Source organism: Folsomia candida, unplaced genomic scaffold (genome assembly GCF_002217175.1).
Source record: "Folsomia candida strain VU population unplaced genomic scaffold, ASM221717v1 Fcan01_Sc028, whole genome shotgun sequence".
NCBI lineage: Eukaryota > Metazoa > Arthropoda > Collembola > Entomobryomorpha > Isotomidae > Folsomia > Folsomia candida.
In genome coordinates, this window is record NW_019091220.1 from 2,001,535 (window position 1) to 2,022,965 (window position 21,431).

The following is a 21,431-nucleotide window of genomic DNA, read 5'->3' on the forward strand; positions in this document are numbered from 1 at the left end:
CAGAGACCACAACTTATTTTACGAAATACTGTCATCATTTATTTAGTAATACACATCAAGTCTAATTAACAGTATCGCATCTATAAATTTACTCGTATTTATTTATATCTATATATTCTAAATTATTTTATTGTGTAATAACTCAATCCAGTGGAAGAAAGTAAACGTAAAGAATTTCTCTAAAAAAATTCTCTAAAATGCGTAATAAGTTGTCAAGATCCGAGATTGTTTTTGAACTGAGTTGACTACTACACTTAATTTGCGTCCGATTAGCTACTTATTATTTTATTCCATAATTTTGTTCTTTGCAATATTTTTAGTTTTAGTTTCTCCACTCGGCTAGTTACTGACACGAAGGTAGGACATAACCATATTTAATCTACTTTATAACATTTACTCGACAAAAATGTATCCTACTTCCTGATTTTTGGTTTCAATAGATGTACAAAGTTTGATAATTTTATGAAGATTGTTTCGTAACTGATTGATCGGTAGGTCGTGAAGCATACATTACGGACTGCAGTAATAGGATAGGATTTTGTAATTGAGATCTAAGTAAATTTTAACAAAGTTTCTGAACAATCCATCCGCCTATGACTTATTTATGTATGTAAATAACTGACAGTAATAGTATTTTAGTGTATCCATGAAATATTATGATTAGAAAGGTTATTACATGTTAATCGATTTTTTTTTAGAAAAAGTATCCCTGCACAAGTCATAAAAAGTCATAGGTTAACAGTTACAGTAGTAAAAACGTTTCAGAGTCTAAAAATTTGAACTGTTACGTGAGCTTGAAAGCGACAATAAATGTCCGGGCTGAGTTGTAAATATTTTTGTCGTGAACATCTCATTTTTTTCATATTCAAATTGCGTATTAAAAGTTTTTTTTTCATCAAGAAATATACGAGTTAAGAGTTAAAAATGAATATGTAGGAAATCAATACGAGTCAAGATTACTTTCAGAAACTACACACGTAATTATAAACCCTACGACATTACTTTACTTATAGTTGATTCCCGTTATCCCAATCTCACCAAATTTATTCCTAGTCACGATCACGAACGAATATACGATAATATTCATGTTCCAAACTCGTCTGATTTCCAGGAACTGCTACAAATACGTACTACACACTACACTACAGGCGCTACACGACTACATGTTACATATAAATACCTGATGCGCTTTCTTACATTTTTATAAACACAACGAACGTCTCTTCTTCTTCTAAACTATGTCACTTTGTATATAAAATGCAAATCGAGTGGTACTACACAATCCTAAAGTATTTATACGTAGTGCAAAGCTTTTACTTCATCCCGACGGACTTTCCCCCCTTTTTTGCGTTGCGTGACTATCAATAAATATGAACAGTATTAACAAAATGAACACATTGATTTTCATGTGAATACCACTATCATAGCTGTGTCAGTATCGTTATTATCTAACAAATTCACTAGTACTACATATTTACAATGTAAAACGAATACGCACCACTAATCTCACATTTGTAAATAAATAAATAAACAAAAAAAAACATTCAACAAGAGCATAATTTTATACAATTGGAACACATCTCTGCATTATTAGTACAAAAACACACGCTCAAATGTAAAACATTTCTGCGTTTGATCAAACGCAATAAATAACAAAACAAGTGGTAGAGTAACAAATAACGATAACATGAACAACAATGCAGTGATTTTTTTCCTGGTGGAATTAATTGGCAGTGAATTAATTACTCGTATATTTATCCAATATAATGCATATCATGACTACTATAAGCTTCAGTTCAATATACACAACTTGTACATGCGACTATCAAGAAGGGCATTGATAACGAAACGAGGAAAGAAACCACATTTAGTATAACAAACAACAAATGCGTGAAAAACTTCGTTAGCGTCGAACTTTCTAAATAAAGAACAGTAAGTAAAAACATTATATTTAGTATGAAGTTAACAAAAAAATCACCGACGCGTTGGCAGCATTTGGTTATGGGGATGATCATGATTATTATTGTTATATCCTTGTTGTGGAAGTCCATGAGATTGATGATGATGGGAGGACGACGCGGACGAGGAATTGAGATGATGGTGTGGTTGAGCTTGTTGTTGGCGAGAGGATGAGGTATGGTTGTAGTGGGAGTTATAGTGAGGCTGCTGTGGGTACATGTCGTGAATCCCCTTATTAGTACTTCCGGGTGGAGGGGGATGAGATGCGGACGACGAGTAGGATGATGACTGTGGGTAAGGTCCTAGTCGGTGATATCCATTGCGATGCTCATATGGTGCCTTATTTCCCCCCAAGTGCTGGCCACCATTGTAATACGAACCAGTACCACCACTACTACTGCCTCCTCCAGCCCCTTGTTGTGCGTATGCGGATGGATGGATTTTAGGGCTTTGCATGACTGGGTAGGCCGAATTCGAGGGGTGTGGTTGTGCTTGCTGTCGTCCAAATCCTGCAGTTGGAGGAGCAGAATTGTTAGTGTGGTGCTGGTGGGTCCCGTACATGTTATTTTGGCCTGGCTGTTGCTGCTGAGAGTACGAGTTGGCCTGGTGGTAATTATTACTATTCGACTGACCATGTCCACCAGGAGGATGAGGTGGTTGATAGCCAGTTGCAGCGGCAGGTGGGGGCACAACCATTTTTTGATTTGAACCGTTATTGAAATGGTTGTGATTTGTGGGGTTGTAATTTCCCGAAGAAGTCTGCTGCTGTTTGTACAGGTTATTATTATAAGTCGACGACTCGAAATTGGACGACGAAGGATTGCCAGTGGTGTTGTTAGTCGCAGGTCTATTTCCACTATTCAGGGTTTGCATTATCACCTGGTCAACGGCAGAAAGAATCGACTTGCCCGAATGAGGGGGTGGAGGTGGTGGTGGGATTCGCCCGATTGGGAGGGGGACACAAGACTTTGGCTGTTGCTGTTGCTGCTGAGGTGGGACGATATTCATATTTCCCATTGGTCCATTAGCATGTTGTTGCTGCTGATGAAAATGCTGAGGATGTTGATGATGTTGCTGTCCAATGCTTGGCACAATTCCGGTGGAAGTTACTTTGACGTTAGGCGGTGGAAGTGGGAGGTGATTATTAGTTTGACTACTCGGATAACCTTGAGAGTGCTGTTGCTGTTGTTGTGGGGCGTACGAATTGGGAGAAGGACTCGAATTATAAGGACTCCCACTACGCATCTCTGTATTCCAATCAAACCCTTTCCCCTTGGGTCGAAATTTCGATGCTGCCGCACTCATAGCACTGCTACTTGAATGCAGAGTAGAACCAGGGTTTAGCACAGGATTGTTAGCAGGAATGCCTTGGTTAGTCGTCGTCGCAGTAATCGGAATATGACCCGTATCTGCTGTAGAACTACAATCCGACGCAACACTGCTTCTCCCATCAACAGATCCTCCTGCCTGTGGTGAAGATGGTCTCACCGGTCCCGTGTGACCCCAATTGTTCCACCGTTTCTTTGGATGACACTGCTGATCCGAAGAAGAAGAACCACTTGCCGGATTATGATTAACTATTGGTGTTATAGTTGCAGCTGATGACGCTGTAGAATTTCTGTCTTCTACTACTTTCTCCCCTACAGCACTAGTCTCATTACTTTTGCAATCCACCTCCATTTTCGGCTTAATATCTACGGATGATGCCTTGTTTACAGGGCGATAGGAATCCACTTCTGGAGTTACATTCCCCACCATCATTTTTGATTGTTGTAGCATTTTCTTAAAATCCATCCCTTTTCCAGGGGTAGGAATACGTGGGGGTGGTTCATCCATAAGGTCATCCTCGTATAGTTCATCGTTCCGAGATGGAGACGGCGTGCGAGGTATTCCCATCGGTGGTGGGGTAGGAGATCGTCTTCTGTAAATACTATTCTCTCGGTGACGTCTCCCTTTTGAAAAAGAGTCCACTTCAGCGGAGTGGTTCCAATGATCCAATGAGGAGAGTGGGAGATCGCGCCCTATCCCAGAATCGGGTGACGTTTCCCCATTCGTGGCGGAGGGTGTCTTTGGTCTGTCATTGTAATCTGAAGCTTTCAAGTTGCCCGTGGTGGTGGACACGTGCCCATTTCTAGGTGACATTCCGGCAGCTTCAGTACTTCGGCGGCGTTTATCCACCTCGTTCGTCGCGAAACAGAGAATCCGGTCGAACGTGCTATCAAAATCAGCTCGAGGAGCTGAGCTTCCAATACCTACACAAACAAATGTTAGTAATTATTATTTATTACAATAAAATTAATAAGTAAAATGTATTTTATCTAAAATATTCTTTTTAGTGAAACAATATAGACAAGTTTGTACCATGATCGTCCATCAATCCTCCCGGTGTCGGTACTCTGCTTCGATAGCCATTGACCGGCGTCAGTGTCGCCAGTCCTGGAGAATTCCTCAGCTCAGGAGTGTAATGATGCGCAGAGGATGGGCGAGATAGCGGTGTCGAAGCCGACCCAGGTCGAGGACTTGGAGTAGATGGTGGAAATGTAGGAGTTGGTGTCTTTGGCGGTCCTATGATGTCAGGAGTGGGTTGCTTCTTGGGTGGGACCGAAATTCCCTAAAAAATTATACAACATGTAGTTTTGGAAACGACGAGTGTGATACGGTAGTCTCTCACTCATCGTGCACTTTAGTGTGAATTGTTAACTAACGACAAATATTAGTAGCTGCTTATAGCTCCATATTGACTAAGGTTTTCATCATCACCTACTAACATGGGATTTCGACACCAATTCAAACCATTGAAAATCAAACCGAAGCAACAATCTGCGTTAATTGATTTTATCGAAGGGGCACCAGAAGAGGTATGCATTTACTAACCAGACTGCATAAATAAAACTTTATAGAACATTGAAAATAAACGCAATTCTTTCCTAGACGTTGCGAGAAATATTCAACCGGCTGCCCCTTGCAGATGTCCTAAACTGTCGTCTACTCTGTCGAACAATGCTAATCAAAATAGATGCCAATGGATATTCAAAAGACCTCAAGGTTGTACTGGAAGGTGAGAATACGCCAAAAGATAAAAAACCTCAATTCAATTCAGTAAAAACAGTACGACATCTCTCTTCACCACGAGTCGCAAGTCAACTAGAAAATCTGCTCGTTCGAAACCTATTAACCACCAGGATTTCTCGAAACTATGTCAAGAACAGTTTCTATTGGGTGCGTTCGGTTGAGATCTGTGGCCAAATTAAGACCTCTACATTTCTCCTTCTTGCGCAAGAAATCCCATGCCTTGCAAACTTCAGAGTTCACAGCCTAACTTTAGGAGGTCAGTTGAGCTCCCACTTTTTTGCAAAATTTTGTAAATTAAACGTTTACGTAAACACACTTTAAAATTTTAAATTAAATTATATATCTTATATTAGGACCACTTAGCCTGACCCAGGCAAACCTGTCCAACAAAACGTCACCTATCAAAAATCTTGACCTAATCCTTGACTTTGTCCCTTGTTCCATGACCACAACTTTCTCACCTTCACGACTCGTTACAAATCTACTCTTATTAAAATTCTGGGACCTTCCGTATCTTTCCACTATTTCATTTTTAATCAAAACTTCGACATTGAATGAACAATTCTACTTTGGCTTGGACACTCTCATTTCCAGCATTCCAATCACTTCTTATAACTCTTTGAAAGTTTTAAAAGTCAATTCCTCAAAATTAAAATCAACCAGTTTAGCAGCAAAAGTCTCAATTTTAAATACATTACAGAAGATTTCTATACAAAACAGCAGATTGCTTGTTACATTGGAATCTAAAAACACAGAGTTACCTGTTCCTGGTAACTAATTATTATGAACAGTAAAGAAATCATTAAGTAACTAAACTTACATTAACTTCTCCGACCCTCTTTCGCACCAATTGTAACACGCTCCCGTTGGAATTACTGCTGTTATCGTTCTTGCTCTTTGGGACGAGACCCTCGGGACCTTCTGAACTTTGAAGGACGACTTCCACCGTGACACGTCCATTCGCCGCCTCTACGAGTTTCTTCTCTTTCACAAGAGGCGAATTCAGCAACGGGTTTGTACTTTCAAGTTGAGACGATGAAGCCTCCTCATTCCGACTGGCAGTTTTCTCTAAACTGTTGGCAGACGATTTCGCAAGCGATAGTAACCTCGCTTTTAGCCCCGCAGCGAGTCCTTCGTTCATCCCTGCATCCATTCCAGGTTTGGATTGTGTGTTCACTAACACGGTGGCTCGAGAAACTTGGAATCCAGATGACGACGACGACAGCGATTCGGGAATGTTCTCGTTCGAATTTGGTCTTGAAATTGGGGAATATACTGCTCGAACAACGGGAGGTGAAGCGGAACTCAACGGGGTACGGCATCGCCCATGGTGTGTAACTCCTAACGAACTCTCAATCTCATTCGTCATCAAGTCGTTGATTGAGCGAGGTTTATTCCCAGGACCGAAGTTGAGATTTCGCACCACTTTCTGTTGTTCAAGGGGAGAAGAGTTATTGACGAGATGCGTGCGAAGAGCGGCTTTGCCGGGAGTGCGGGTATTGTTACTGTATCCAAGGATGATATCTGGAGAAAGTTGGAGTTTCTTCTTTTGTGAGCTGCCATCATTAGGGGAGGACCGAGGCGGAGTTGTTGGCAAGTTATTTTGTGAATACGAAGTAGTAGAAGTCACACTTCTGCCCGTCACCGATTTCGGCCCATAATTTGTGTATGGGGACGTAGTCGGAGTGGCAATCGTGTTGTTTGATGTTGCACCTTGCTGACCTTGCTGGCCGGTCGCCGGATCTTCATTCAGCACAGATGTAATAATACTCTTTAATCGATCCTCGTAGAAATTCACTTTGGGGGCAGGAATAGTGTCATCTTTATAGGAAGAAGAATGATCCATCGCTACCACACTGTTGTTATTTCCAGATTTCCTCCTACAATTCGCAATCCTCTCTGGACTCTTCCTTGGGAGTTTTCCAGCCTCAATTTTCCTCCCAGTTTCAAGTATCTTTTTCGCCAACATTTCCGGATTATTTTCGTTAATTTTCCCAATGTCAGGGATATCCGGCCATTCTTGAGATCTACTGCGTGCCATATTCTTATCTTTCCGTTGCTGTGTTGCAGTACTTGAAGAGGATGATTTTGGCGACACTGACACGATCTGTAGTTTCTGGTGCTGCTGTAGGACAGCGTGTTGTTGTTGTAGGGCACTGATTTCTTTCTCTGAGGCCACAATGTCCAATTCATACTGGGCCAGACGACTCTCCAAGTTTTTCCGATAGGATAAGGTGGCCGTGATTTCGGTCCTGTGAAAAGACAATGTTATAACTTTAATGCATGAAATTAAAAGATGGGACATTATAGCATGTACATTGACAGCGAACTCACTCAATTAAATAATCAATAATAATTGTGTACCATTTCTCAAAGATTAAAAATCAATACTTACATGAGGAATTTCCGACAGATCTTTTCCAGATCAGAGTCGGGAAGGGTTGCTCCGTTTACGATACCCGCTTGACGACATTTTTCGAGCATTTCTTTCTTTCTCTCTTCAACGAACGCTTCTTTAGATTTCTCCAGTTTCGCGACTTCGTTTTGCAACTTGGTCACTTCAGCTTGGATTTCCTTGTGGCGCATGACAATATTACGAGCCTGGTAGAAAAAATACACGTTTAAGAAATCTGCACAATTTTAGCAAAACAATTTACATATAAAAATACTTACTTCAGAAAGAAGTGTGTCTGCCGTTGCTCCCTCACCCTGAATATTAAGTTCTTCCAGTTTCGATCTCAATAACTTTGTAGAGTCCGAAATCAGCTTGGCAATATGTTTATCCAGCTGGTCTTTCCGGATGACGAGGTCCTCTTTCCTCCTCTTTTCAACCTCCACTTGATCCAGCAATTGTCGCCTGTACTGAGGCGATTTCATGGTCTCGATAGCATCCAAGAATTGATTTTTGTACATTTCGAGAAGCTTTTGCAATGCGTACGGCGTGTTTCGAGTTGTTATGGGCATTTCTTCATGTTTTATAATTCCCGTCGTGGCAGCGCTGCTTAGCTGGGTCAATTTTTGATCTATCGTACCTTTTGCGGCCGGCAGTTTCTTTCCTGTTAAACGCAATAAACATAATGATCAAGTATTTTCCACTAAACAATTACATATGTATAACCAAAATGAACAATAGGTAAATAAACACCTTGAGGAGACGTGCTAAGGAGCGTTTGGCTGTGCAGAAAATCAATCGCTGACAACTTCGGTCCAGTTATTTTCAGCCCCCGCTTATTCTTTGTCTTCTTCAACCGTCCCTTCGGCTTCCTTCCGGCCGTACTGCCACCTCTCGCAGTGGTTTGAATGGGTGGAGGAGGTAAATTAATATCCAACTGTTTAGAATCGGCCAACATTGCTTCTAAACATGGGTCATCGTCATCCTTGATATCCATCTTGACCTAAACAACATAGTTTACATGAATTGATTGACTTATTATTTATTTATTTATTTAATTATCCCTTTAATCGATAAAAAACTCACCTTTCTAACCTTATTACTCCTGGATAACTTCTTTCTTAACACTTTCTTCTTTCCGCGAGGCCTCCCCCTGCCAGATTTTGGATTGTTTCGATTAGAATGCGGAGCAACCGTGTCGTCTTCACTATTTTCCTTCGAACTTTTCCCTCTACTAGAGCACTAATTTTTGTCAAGTGAAACAAAATTATTTGTTAAATCATAAAATCAGTCACCACGTCATACATACTTAATAAATTACATCAATATTTACCCAATCTGACCAAGCCCTGCGTGTCGTTGGTCCAACGACGACTCCGTTGCTGGGTTCGTCACTTACGTCACTCAAATCTTCGTTATTATTCTCTTTTGGTAATGAATTATTCGAATCGTTTGAACTTGTTTCGATCGATTTTAGCCCGTTGATTTTTATTCCATTTGTCAAATGTTGTCTGCTGGAGTGGGAGGATGAACTATGGTCAATGTTCATGGATTTACTGCGTCCACGATTGTGAAGGGAACTGCTAGCTTGCTCTTTCTCTCTAATGCCGGACTTGCCCTTTTCAAAGTATCGATGCAGCTTGGTGGAGTCAATTACATGCAGAAAATACGAGACCGGCTTGTCTGTCCAGGAGACGGATCCCTTCATTGGTTTTAGTTCCGATACATGCATCTGTGAATAAGAGATTATATATGCATATATTATTATATTATTATTATATATATATTATTATAGGAAACTGTTGATGGAGACTGTAAGACTCTGTAAATTTCGTTGTTTAATTGTTTTAATTGTAGAGTCTTACAGTCTCCATCAACAGTTTCCTATAATAATTCAATATTATATGAATTATTACAATAGTCCCAATGTCGGTTAAATTCCTGGTAATTTAAATGATTCAATTTTTGTTAGTGTACACCTAAAATTTGCAATACAGATTGTAATACAGATTTGTTTATTAATACATACCGATCCGTTATTCTGAAATTCAGTGGGCAAAATGTCTTTGAGGAAACAATACGAGCACCGTCATTTAAATCCGCAAACCGCTCCTTTAATTTGTGGTCCACCGTGGGCCCAAAGGCGAAATTATTAACAAACACGACTGTCGCCTTTTTAATCAAATCTTGCAGATCACCGTGGAGAAAGTCTCCCTTCAAAAGGGTATATTCACTATGAACTTTCCCATACCACTTCATCCACCTACGGAAATGTGTGTTCATGTCCTATAGAAAACCAAAGTAAAAATAAAAAATTATTCTTAACTATTTAGCACAGATTCGCACGGCACAAGAGTAGAGTGAAATCTCTACTCTTTTGAGCAGAGAGGTTATTCACTTTTACTTATTGCGCCGCACTTTCTCCACTGCTCCACCAGCTCATTCATACTATACGTACCATAGCGTAAGTTGAAGGGATTTCTGCTTTCTCTATTCCATAGCAGTTCTGGCACTTGGTGGATGCAGCCACTTGCAACACAACCTGTCCAACTCCGGACCCCAAATCGATAAAAACATCATCCTCACTTATCTCGATCTGGTCAACCATCTGACATATAAGTTCGAACGATGTTTCTCCATACACTGTACAAGAAACAAATTAAACGTCATTTTTTTACTTCCTCATGTGTAAAATAAGTAATCATTACTTCTTCATAAAGAAATATGTAATACGTACCTTCTGGAGAGAAGGGCTCATAATTGTTCAATTTTTCCGGATCCGTCACCGCCATGTTGTAAACCTGCTGCAGAATATGTTTTAGCAAGAGTCGGGAAGGCTGTTTGTTCAGCCTCTCCTTCGGTTTAGAGGTTCCTTTCTCCTGCAATAAACACAAGTCACAAATTATTATTCAAAATACAAAATCTTTTCAGCATGAAAACATAATCAAGTTGTAAATCATTTGTCGTAGGCAATACACAATAATCTCAACAAAAGCCAAGTCTACACAATCGAGTAATTTACCAATTGAAGGATAGAGTCGATCGCCCTGTTGTAGCGGTCGCAGAGGTTCTTCATACTTTCGAACGACTGAGGGAGATAATCGTTCAGGCAATTATTTTCCATTGCTATCTTCAATTCTGGAAAGTCCTCGCAGACCCATCTGAAAGGAGAAAAGACAAAGTTGATTTATTTGTCATTTGTACTTTTGTCTCTTAATACAAAAATTTTGGTTTGATTGAATGTGCATATTTTTTCAATGAATCGGTAACTAAAATTCCAGTAACTGTAAACATTTTTTATGACCAACTAACCCACAATTTCCTAACAAGTATAAGAATAAGTTTTTTAACAGTAACAGCAGCAGCAGGATGTTTGCGACCGAATAGAAATACTCTTCCTGGTCCTGACCAATAAACTCGTAAAAACCTATAAACCTAATTGTTTACTAACAAATTATCATTATAAATCGATGCCATTGCTTTTATTATGACCATATACATACACATTAAGAAGGACCAGAACCGACCTTCCCACTTATTTAGAGACATTTCTTCACTACGAAGTTCATTCCATACTCTGGCTGGACTCAAGTATTTTTCATGGGAATAATTTGAGTGACCATAAACGGTAGGGGCATGAACCGCAATAAAAGTTTGTCCTTGCTTTATTTTTACCATCTCTCACAACAACCTCGACCATCGAGTCACTTGACACGGAAAACTTATTACGACACCCAAGAAGAAGAATTATTTAAAAGCAACATTGCACAATTCATGACCTGGTGCAAATTACATTACTGCAGACACCACCACATGCAATTAGTCTCCTCCATAATTAATTATAACTATTGATTTTTACATCATCCAAGAAATAGAGAAAGCAGCATCAACGCAGTGTGATAACAATTCCGAATTTTATTGCTCACAACACCTCATTTCATATCGGAGTTGCAATCATGAAAACATTTGTCCGTGCCCTAGTTTTCATCTACTATATAACGTCACGTTTTATTTAACCATTACTCATGAAACCATAAATAAATATCATCAAATATCCGAAACGGAGGATGGATAGATAACAGCAAACGAAGGCGATAATAATATTTACACTAAAAAAAGAGAGAAGAGCAACAGATCATTCACACCCGTGCAACGCATGCATACCACAAAATACTACCAGCCACTACTCTCCAAGTTTAATAATTCACCAGCCAGTTTTAGCCTGTGTTTATCCTTGTCGTAGTAAATAGTCGTAAAAAACTTGGATGGGCAGCATGGTGCAGATATATTATTAGCAAGTATTGATTATTTTTGTTGTTGAAGGTAAAACTTTTACCGTCCAAAACTTTGCCAATCTTTTCTGCAGGAATGCTCTCCTCTCTTATTAAATGCAAACTCTGCAATCATTTTATAAAAGGTGCCACATCTTTAATAATTCATATCCACCATGAAATAATACTATTGCATTGCAATGCCAAAAATTCATCATGCTATGTTGGTCAAACAACGGAATTCAATGGTTTAGCAAGTATGCAAAAAAACCTGCTATCTACTTTATTACTTGCATTGCTACTAGATACATTGCCCAGTACAGTTTTGTTGCTAACTTTTGTTGAAAGAGAAAAATATTGCACACGAACGATATACATAATATAGAAAGTGCGTGGTAATTGTGCGTACGTGTCTTTCTTATGTATTTGCGTGGCATGGTGAGCGTTGTTATTTATCGAGCTCTCCACTAACTACCAACTTAAATGGTGGTGGAGGTATTACATTATTCCGTAGAGGAAGGAAGCAAACAGCTTTTTGGTCTGTACAGCTCTTCCTTCATGACGAAAAGACGGCTTAAACGGCAATCTAAGTATATAAGTAAAGTAATAATTGCGCTCCTACTATATCCCATCATATCGACCGAACTTTACCGTTAAAATAGTTTCCTATTGCTTTTCTGAGCTACCAACAACCAATATTTGCTTCACTTTTGGATAAAGAAGAAACGCCGGTGGGGAATCGATGAGTGCTTATTTGTCGACGGATTGGCATTATTATTATGATTTGACGATTTGAGATACATGCATACATCCATCCAATTCTCATTCAGTTTCACATAAGTTATTAATCAATTATCGACTATTAGAGAAATGACTGGCAATCTGAAGAATGCTTGGTTTACATATTCACCCTGAAATTGTAATACTTGAATTGTAATGACTCTGAAATTAATACCAAATATAAATGTGTGGTTTTTGTAGTAATGGAAAAAAACACCCCCATCGCGACCAATACTACTCCCAAACCAGACACAACATTCTGTTTCTAGTCTGCTGATGTATGTATGCCATAGTGTCGGATCAATTTTCTTCCTTGTTGGAATAATAAAAGTAAATCAATAAAATAAAAGCGCTCTTGAATTAGGTTTCGCTTTACACGTGAAAACACGCAAGGGAGGCAAGAAGGGTAAAAACTATATACGTATCAACTGGAAAACCACATTAAATTATTATGACTGCAGTCTCGAAGCTCAAAATTAGTTTAGCTTCTTGTTTCGCTATCTACTAGAAATTCGATCCAACAACCAAAAGAGAGCAACAGACAGACCCATGCTTTTCACAAAAATGTACAAGAATACCACCCGTCTCCATTTTATTATAGGTGGGAGCAAGTAATAGGATCAATAATAATATACCAAGTTAATATTAATATTAATTTGCTTGCCAAAAATGCAATTTATTTACTCGTCGTATGCATAGCTATTATATTGATGAAGTAATGTGATACGCATAAAAAGACGAGAAATATTTACCCCTGCTTATTAATAATGTACTGCATTAGGAACCGAAAGAAAATCTACACCAAATGTGTATTATTAGAGCAGTAATTTATTTAAATATGGTAAAATTGCACCCTCAGCAGCCCCCATTAGAAATATAATACAGACATCCCCCTACGCAATCATGAAGGTCTTATTCCTATAAAAGTGCTTTCTCCACCAGGAAAACTCTCAAAATAAACCTTGCTCTCTCTCTCTTTCATTTATTTTCTTACATACTTTCCTCCTCCGCTTTTCACCTACTATACTACTCGAACAACCAGGATCGATTTTCCCTCAGACGAGTTGGATGCTGTGCTCGCAAGTTTTCTCCACAATTTGGTCGATTGTGAGGAGATTGAAAGCTGTGGGGAAAGTGAAAGTATGGACAGCAGAGAGTCTGGAGTGCAGCAGACGTATTGCCTCCGTGAGTAGGATTCACAACAACCAGCAATTCCCTAGTTTTCACTGAAATAAAGTATTTCCTCAGACTAAAATTCCTCCAATTATTTTCACAACAACCTTATCTGCAAGACAATTTAAGAAATAATTATGCCATTGCAGTAATTGCGGAGCCCCTCAAAAACAAAGTAAACAAAATAAACCCAAAGTCCATTCAACCCGAAAGTAATAATACCTACTGTTTGCCAAACTATTCTAATTGCTGCTTTCACCGAACCAGGAATATGCAATCACACAACACGGGAACTTTCTCCTTGAACTACCTTCACAATTTCTTCCCCGAAATGTTTTTAGGGCTTAATGCCATATGCCATATTCCGTGAGTGAAATATATATTGTGCAAGTTTTGCTTTCACCAAAAAGCAGCCACATCCCAGAATTCATTCCTTGCGCGTTGCGTTGCGTTGCACCCACCACACGAACGACGACACACAAGTCAACTTTAGCATTTACACTCCTCCAACTCTCTCCACGACCATCCAGACGATTTTCGACACACAAGAAGCTACTTTTATATGGAGCAAGCAAGAGCATTCAAGTGCAGGCAGGTAGTATGTTTGGATGGAGGAGGGTTGGTGGGATATAGGAAATAAAGCTGCTGTGAAATATATACGAGAAATGGCAGATCGATGAAACGCCACGTGCCTAGAACCCCATGTCATGTCCTCCTCCTCTATATAGCACACCACCACCAACATCAACATCTACTACTTGTACTCTGTTGAACTTCCACAACTTCCATCCGCTTTTCGGGAGATTCGGAGCAAGTTTCTATTGAACCAAAGTTTCTTCTCTCACTCTCTCTCTCTTTATACAATAATAACAGTGAGATACGCGACCAAACTTTATACTCTTCTTCTTCTTCTCGGCGTAAAATTGCATTCTATGTACCAAACCAAACTCTGACTGAATCAGAAGAAAGAGCAGCAGCAGCAGAAAGGAGACAGGCTACGAGACCAGAATATAGACTACATTTACCAAGTTTACTTCCCATCTCCTAAAATACGAAATCTATTCCAGAGCACGGAATAGGAATATATGATTATATTATGTCCCATCATCATCCCTCGTCTATAGCAGTCTTCTGCTGAATGTATAAAAAAACCTCCTAATACGGAAAGAAAATTGCACACCCTTCTCTTCACTACATTCCCTCCTTTGTTGGGATTATCATCCTCCCACCCACAACCACCACCACCATCATCCAGTCTGAGTTTGTTTGACTAGAGAAAGCACCAAAGAAAGGAGCAGGCAGATAGCGAATTGTGTAATAATACAAGCATCTTTATTTTACTCAGGTTCTATATATTCCAATTTTCCTATTCAACAAGAACATGTTATATTTAGTGGCGGTCTTGCTTTCACGAAAAATGCTACCGTTTTCAACAACATCCACAAAGATGGGAAAGATTCGCTATAAAGAAGAAGAAAACTGAGCTGAATGTGTCTCGTCTATGCTTTCTCTCATTCAACCACGACGACACGGTCACTATAAGTAAAATACTTTTGGCTAAGCTTTCTCTCAGCGAGTTCCCTCCTATTTTTTTTCTTATTTGGGCTATGACTATAAGTGTACGATAGCTTTTTCTTGTATCTTGGATAGGAAATCATGCCGTATCAGATTTCGCTTCTTCTTCTCTCGTTTTCTTCTTTCCCAACCTATTTAATACCAGACTGAAACTGAATCACATAAAAATCGATTCGCTTCTTTCACAAACATTGAGTTCTAGGGAAATAAATTGGAAATTCGAGCTGGATTGGAGTTTAATCAAAAATTCCAGTAAGAATTGATTCCGTTTTGATTAGGTTTTTTTGCTAAGATTTCACAACCACTATTAACTTTTGAATATCTAATTTAAAAACAAGTTTCAAACCTTTCAAATCAAACTTTGTAATTGGTAAAAAAGTCAGAAATATATCGTATATCTTGGTTTTATTTGAATTGCAAAATAATTGAATCATTTCCTAGTTATTGAATTGACCAAATCTCACAACAAATATTGTATTCGTATCTTCTGAATTCATGTAAATCTGTGACTACCTATAGCATAAAAAATGGCACATTTCTCATTTCATGAATAAGTTATCCTTTAGATAATTTACCACTCTCAACTCTCAACATGTGTCACGATTTTGCTGACATTTTAAGCCCAAAAGAGTCAGAAAGACACGTACCCTTTTTCTCATCCTCGACCCTCACCACCCTAACCTAAGCGACTAAACAATACCCTCTACATTATGATTTAAATCCATTGCATACATACAGCAATTCGGGAACAAACCCGACCACCCGAATCAATGAAGCAGGCAGGGAAGCAGAATTCACAAAGGGATGATGATGATGATGAAGGGGTGCAATTCGTTCGTTTATGGAGGAAATCTGGGCAAAAATAGGGTATGACATTTGGACGAGGACACTTGCTATAAAACAGACTACTCATTCCCTTATACAGCTAGTCAAATAATTTTATTACCCTCGTACAGTACATACACCAACACACAAGACCACGTCCAATTTCATAACACATAATATTATCGCCTTCCCGTCCCGTTTGGAAAACTACTGCAACTGGAATCGATGAGGGTTGTCTTGTCTGTTGTAAATGAAATAAAGTAGACAACGACAACAAGGACCTTCATTTCATTTCATGCCTACATTTCAATTTCATCTCGAGTTTGACTGACGGATATCGGGGAAACAGTAAACCAAAACCTTCCACTATATCTACAACCACTTACCCTACTTTCAACTAATAAATTGCAGTCCTTTCTCAACAATATAAAGTAAATGGTGTAGATCTTAACGAAAGATATTGCCTTTTCTTTGATAGAAACTGGACTATACATTTCCTCAGAATAATAAAACGAGCATATGCCCGTGACCATGCTGCCCTTAAAAAAACGCATGAAACGGATATCAATTCTATCATTATTTCCTTAGACTAGCAGCAACAGCTGGAACACGGGATATTTTTTTAATATCATCAATGAAGATGTATTTTTGCTAATCTTCAAATTATGGCAAAAATTGTGCAAAAATCAACCGCCACTTTCCATCCGTTGTAACACATATTATAATGCATCACAATTCTCCATTATGTTCAGTTCCTGTCCTAAACAAGGACTGGCTATCTAATCTCAACCAAAAAGTATGCATAATCGCCCAACCCTCGGGCTAAATAATACGAGCCATCATAACTGCTGAAAAGCTTTCAGGAACAACAGGTTACAAACCGATGCCAAACCACGAAACGAAATATTATACGATTACAACAAGCTAGAGAACAATGCATTGGCTGGAAGTCACATATGCCAGCTGGATGAATACCTGTATATGTACCTGCTATATTCACATCTAAAACCATCATCATCCACAGGACTATGATTATTATCCAACTATGTACATAGATAAACGCCCACAGCAATATTCACACGATGCACCAACCAACCCTATCTACTTGCATAGCTAGCTAGCTTTAATAGCATATCTTCTTAACAAACTTGTACTCTGTGGCAGTATGTAAAACGAGTCAACTATTGCTAGACTAGGATCCCTGATCTATCTATCTGTTCAGACTCATCAGTTTTACCTGCTGAACCAACTGCATCTGATGATCTAGTGGGACTATTACAAACTTATTTTACATGTAAATACTAGTAGAACCGGATCCACCAAATTTCGTCTTATCCTTGTTAAAGAACGGGAGCGTTAAAAGGTTCTACGTGTCCTGGAGCAGCAACAACAACTACATTTCTTCAACATTATGCACTTATTTCCAGTCTGTCTCTCTTTTGAACCAATCTGAGCAAGAAATTTGTCCAAATATCCTGTTTGATCTTTCTCAGTTTAATGTAAATCTCAAAACAATGCGATGAATGACGAGTTGTATGGTGTAATGGGCAAACAAACTAGGACTTTTTTTTACTCATTTGCAGATTCTTACAAGAGTGTGCAAATTAAATTAATTTAATTACCATTAATAATTTTAACTACGCATGGTATGGCTAGAATATGCACAAGCTGTGCAAACTTTTATATTCATCCTCAATACTATTTCGTCATACCTTTGTTTCCATCCCTCGTTTAAGAAAATCTTGTTTGCAAAAAAGCTCATTTGATTCACAGACATCACGTCTTCGTAGTGTTACAAAATAATGGTGATCTTGACTATTTGAATGTCACCCTCTAGCCATGATCATGATCAAGATTCTCCTTAACCTTTACACATTTCACAATGATAGTCAAATCTATCTAATGTAGGTAGATACACAACACACGCATGCAAATTGCAAACCATCTACTTTTGATGACAAACGACACTGCCTGCATGTATATGCATGTGTATGTAATGTAGAATGTACATGGTATGTACACTGTCAACTGTACAATACATACGCGATTAACATAAATGCATTTTTCTTTCATTTTATGCACATCGTCATTCCTCACTCACTCGACAGTTGCATTTTGGTGCTGGTCATAAATAATTCCCCACGTAAGCAAATACTCCACTTCACTCCAAATCTCCATACATTACAAAAAGTTTTACTATTTGGCTTGGCTAAAAATTAAAGTTTAACTCCACCGAGGATGATAAAATGATGATGAATAGAATTCCATCATCATCAGCCAGACAATTGCAGACTCGATGCAAAACTGTAACCGCTTCACATTTTACCAAGACTAAAACTTGAGCTGTGTAAAGGGTTATCAACCTTGTTATTTACCACGCCGCATTTAGGTATACTCTATTGGCCTTGGGAAGGGAAACCCAATTCGCTAACATGTATAAATCTCTACGTGCTGCTGCTGCTGGTACGGTGATGAGGAGAGTGGCTCTTTTATACAGACTACAGAGATTATTATTATTATAAAGCAGGGTGCACTAAATTATTCAAAATCTTGCCAATGTACTATCATCTAACAAATATAAAAATGCATCAGTGCATTCACTTTGCAAAATAATGCCCCTATTACATGGCAGTATAACGGAACGCATGACGCACACACCCGTACCGTATCCAAAACCAACGCACTTTCTATCATCACATGAGAGATAAAATGTTTTCAAGTAGAATGATATTTGCTATATGGTAAATCTTTTATATTTTGCAAACTGCGAAGGAAATTAAATATTTTTTGTATCTCGTATTGTGTGGGTGAGGAATTTGCAAATGGGAAATGCGTGTATTTTACATCACACTCGGGTAAAACAATTAATTTCATTTAATCTTGAAACCAACCTGCCGAGCCCAACCTTTACTAACTTCCTTTCTCGTGTGGATATAAAGTAAACATCTGGCCTTAGTATTTTTGTCTGACTTGTATTATTTTTTTCGTTACGACACACAGAACTCGCGTCTTAAGACTATACTAAATAAGTTTCCATCTTCTCACATCATGTCAAACAATAGTTTCCCTTTTATAATAAGAAGCATGTTCTATTTGCCAAGAAAGCCATATGGAATTTCCTGTCTTAAATAAAGTGCATCTGTGATGTGTCTTCATGTTGTCTGTGGTTGGTTGGTGGAGGTAGATGGGTAAATATAGCTCGACATGGCTCGTGTTTAATGTAATAATTGTCTTAAGTAAAACGGATTCATCATCATGAATGATTCTAAGAAGTTAAAACCTTCACTTATCTAAGTTAGTGAAATTCAGTCTCTTTTACTTTTTACGTGATCCAGTTAACAAACTAATTGTTTTTTCTTAGCAAGTTTGTACAAAAACGAAACCTTTGATTGATCTCATCCCATCCCTAAATTAACATGCACTTCCGTTCCGTGAAATATGTATATCTTACCAACACGCATCGTGTTACGAAGTGTATGCATATGTTTTGCAGGAAATGACGAGATGATTGATTCAACATTCGGGTAAATTTGTGAATTACTATTATTTGTGAGTTCAGTACGTGCGTATTCACAGAATTCCGAGTCATGTAGTATTTAGAAAAAATAATGCTGCATAATTCATGAAATGCAATCACATTATCTTATCTGTAGCCAGCCATTAATAATCAGGTCAGTCACAGAGATAGCAGGCTGCTGAAACAATACACACAACTCGGAATGATGATACGTGTATGATGATGTCGTTTGCACCAAAAGATGACTATTAAAATGCAATTTATGGAATATTATTCTTATTCAATAGATTGGAATTTGCGTTGTGGAAATACCGATAACTTGCATTGACGAGTTACATAATGTGAAGTACTATATCGTAAGTAGTTCAATTTTAACATTTTCCAAACTACCAAAATGAAACTGATGCAAAATTGGAAAATCTTGTTGTAACATTGCAATTTGCATTCTGCAGTCATTGATATAACTTATGCTGGACGAACAATTCAAATGAATGAATGGGACATGTTAAAATTTAAAGTTTACCTTATAGTTTCCGCAATTTCGTGACCCCCATCAACCCGGTCCTGTAATGTCAAGAAGAGAACATTTTAAGACAATTGCTAGTCAACTCTACAATTAGTACTGAACTGAATTTATAAATCGTTATACAATTACACATTTAAAACACCAGACACAATAAGTATTAGTCATAAAATAAACTCTAATGAACTTTACTCGAAATAATGGTACTCCAAAATCTATACATTTCATTTACGATTAAGAATTGGTGCCATTGACTATAATTGCATTACAATTGCATCGTTCTAAAAAATACAAACATCTCATTGTGCATTCTTACAATCTGAATTAAAAACATTTAACTACACGCATTACTATTTTACTATTATTATTATTATTTTACCTTCCCACTTCCGACACTATTCAGAGGCCAAGTGTATATCATCGGTTCGACCCCTGCAGGGCTGTGTAGCTTTAATTCTAGCGCCATTTTCGACAAATTTCTCCTATATTCTTCGCTTATCCACATTCACAACAAACAACACTACAACACACTTGATAACCACACACTTTTTTAATCATCACGTTCAACCAAATCCATTCGTTCAGCTCTTTATCAACAAAATCAGCTTCCAACTATACCGACACTACTCCTCATCGGGTCGGGGGGTCAATTTCAAACCATTCTTGGGGGAAAAAGGACCTCTTTTTCCTTCATGTCGACGCCCTTGTCGTCGCCATCTTCACCATCCCCGTCGCCACCTCTCATCGTCGCCTCATCCTTGCGACGAGGAGGATTAAATTCGTTAACTTTCCTTCAGCGCCGTTTCTTCTTCGTCGTCGTCGCACCAAAGAATAATATAAATATCTCGGGCGCAATGTTATTGTTTACATCGTAATTTTTTGCGGAAAACTGGGCAGATTTGCCTACAAATTGGGTGCGGGGAGGGGGAGGAGGAGAGAAAAATGTGGTGAAAACGGAACAACAACAATTTTTGGGAGTTAAAAAAGTGGTGAATACTAATATCTCCGGAAACACTCCCAGAATTCACAAGTTAGTAGCAGACTCTCGCTCTCCATCCATCCTCCAACTAGAACTAACCGATGAGAGCCGCACGCCATTAAGTCCCATAACCTTTATACATACGAATTGTGCTACTCTCCTTGTGCTTGGATAATATGACTACCAGCAGCAGTGAAAAAGTAAGGAGGGAACACGACTTATAGGTATTCACACACAGGGGCATCGAAAGACGGGGTTAATTCACCAAAAAGAGACGAGACGGTCAGGGGAGGACGCGAAAATGGGAGAGGTTCATCTAAAGTTCGGGGTGAAAGTGGAGAAAGTCTGTAACTGGGCAATATGAG

General features: G+C 38.6%; 1 protein-coding gene and 1 long non-coding RNA gene across 3 annotated transcripts; one reads left to right on the forward strand and one right to left on the reverse strand.

Annotated features, from left to right (window-relative positions):
- Positions 1-13: 13 nt before the first annotated feature.
- On the reverse strand, positions 14-21,431 carry LOC110859850. Its single transcript, XM_022108862.2, has 15 exons — positions 20,467-21,431; positions 20,088-20,128; positions 10,446-10,584; positions 10,161-10,302; positions 9,882-10,066; positions 9,453-9,709; positions 9,340-9,364; positions 8,757-9,155; positions 8,510-8,665; positions 8,177-8,426; positions 7,705-8,087; positions 7,427-7,632; positions 5,852-7,283; positions 4,321-4,570; positions 14-4,211 (listed from the first exon to the last, which is right to left on the reverse strand). Exons 1-15 carry the CDS (start codon positions 20,590-20,592, stop codon positions 1,975-1,977), a joined length of 6,228 nt encoding a protein of 2,075 aa, XP_021964554.1. The 5' UTR covers positions 20,593-21,431; the 3' UTR covers positions 14-1,974.
- Positions 18,691-20,394, forward strand: LOC118438928. Of its 2 annotated transcripts, XR_004837146.1 has the most exons (4): positions 18,691-19,341; positions 19,409-19,571; positions 19,852-19,920; positions 20,095-20,394. It is a non-coding gene; the product is annotated as an uncharacterized LOC118438928 (long non-coding RNA). The 2 variants fall into 2 exon arrangements; XR_004837145.1 differs by having other exon boundaries at positions 18,691-19,571.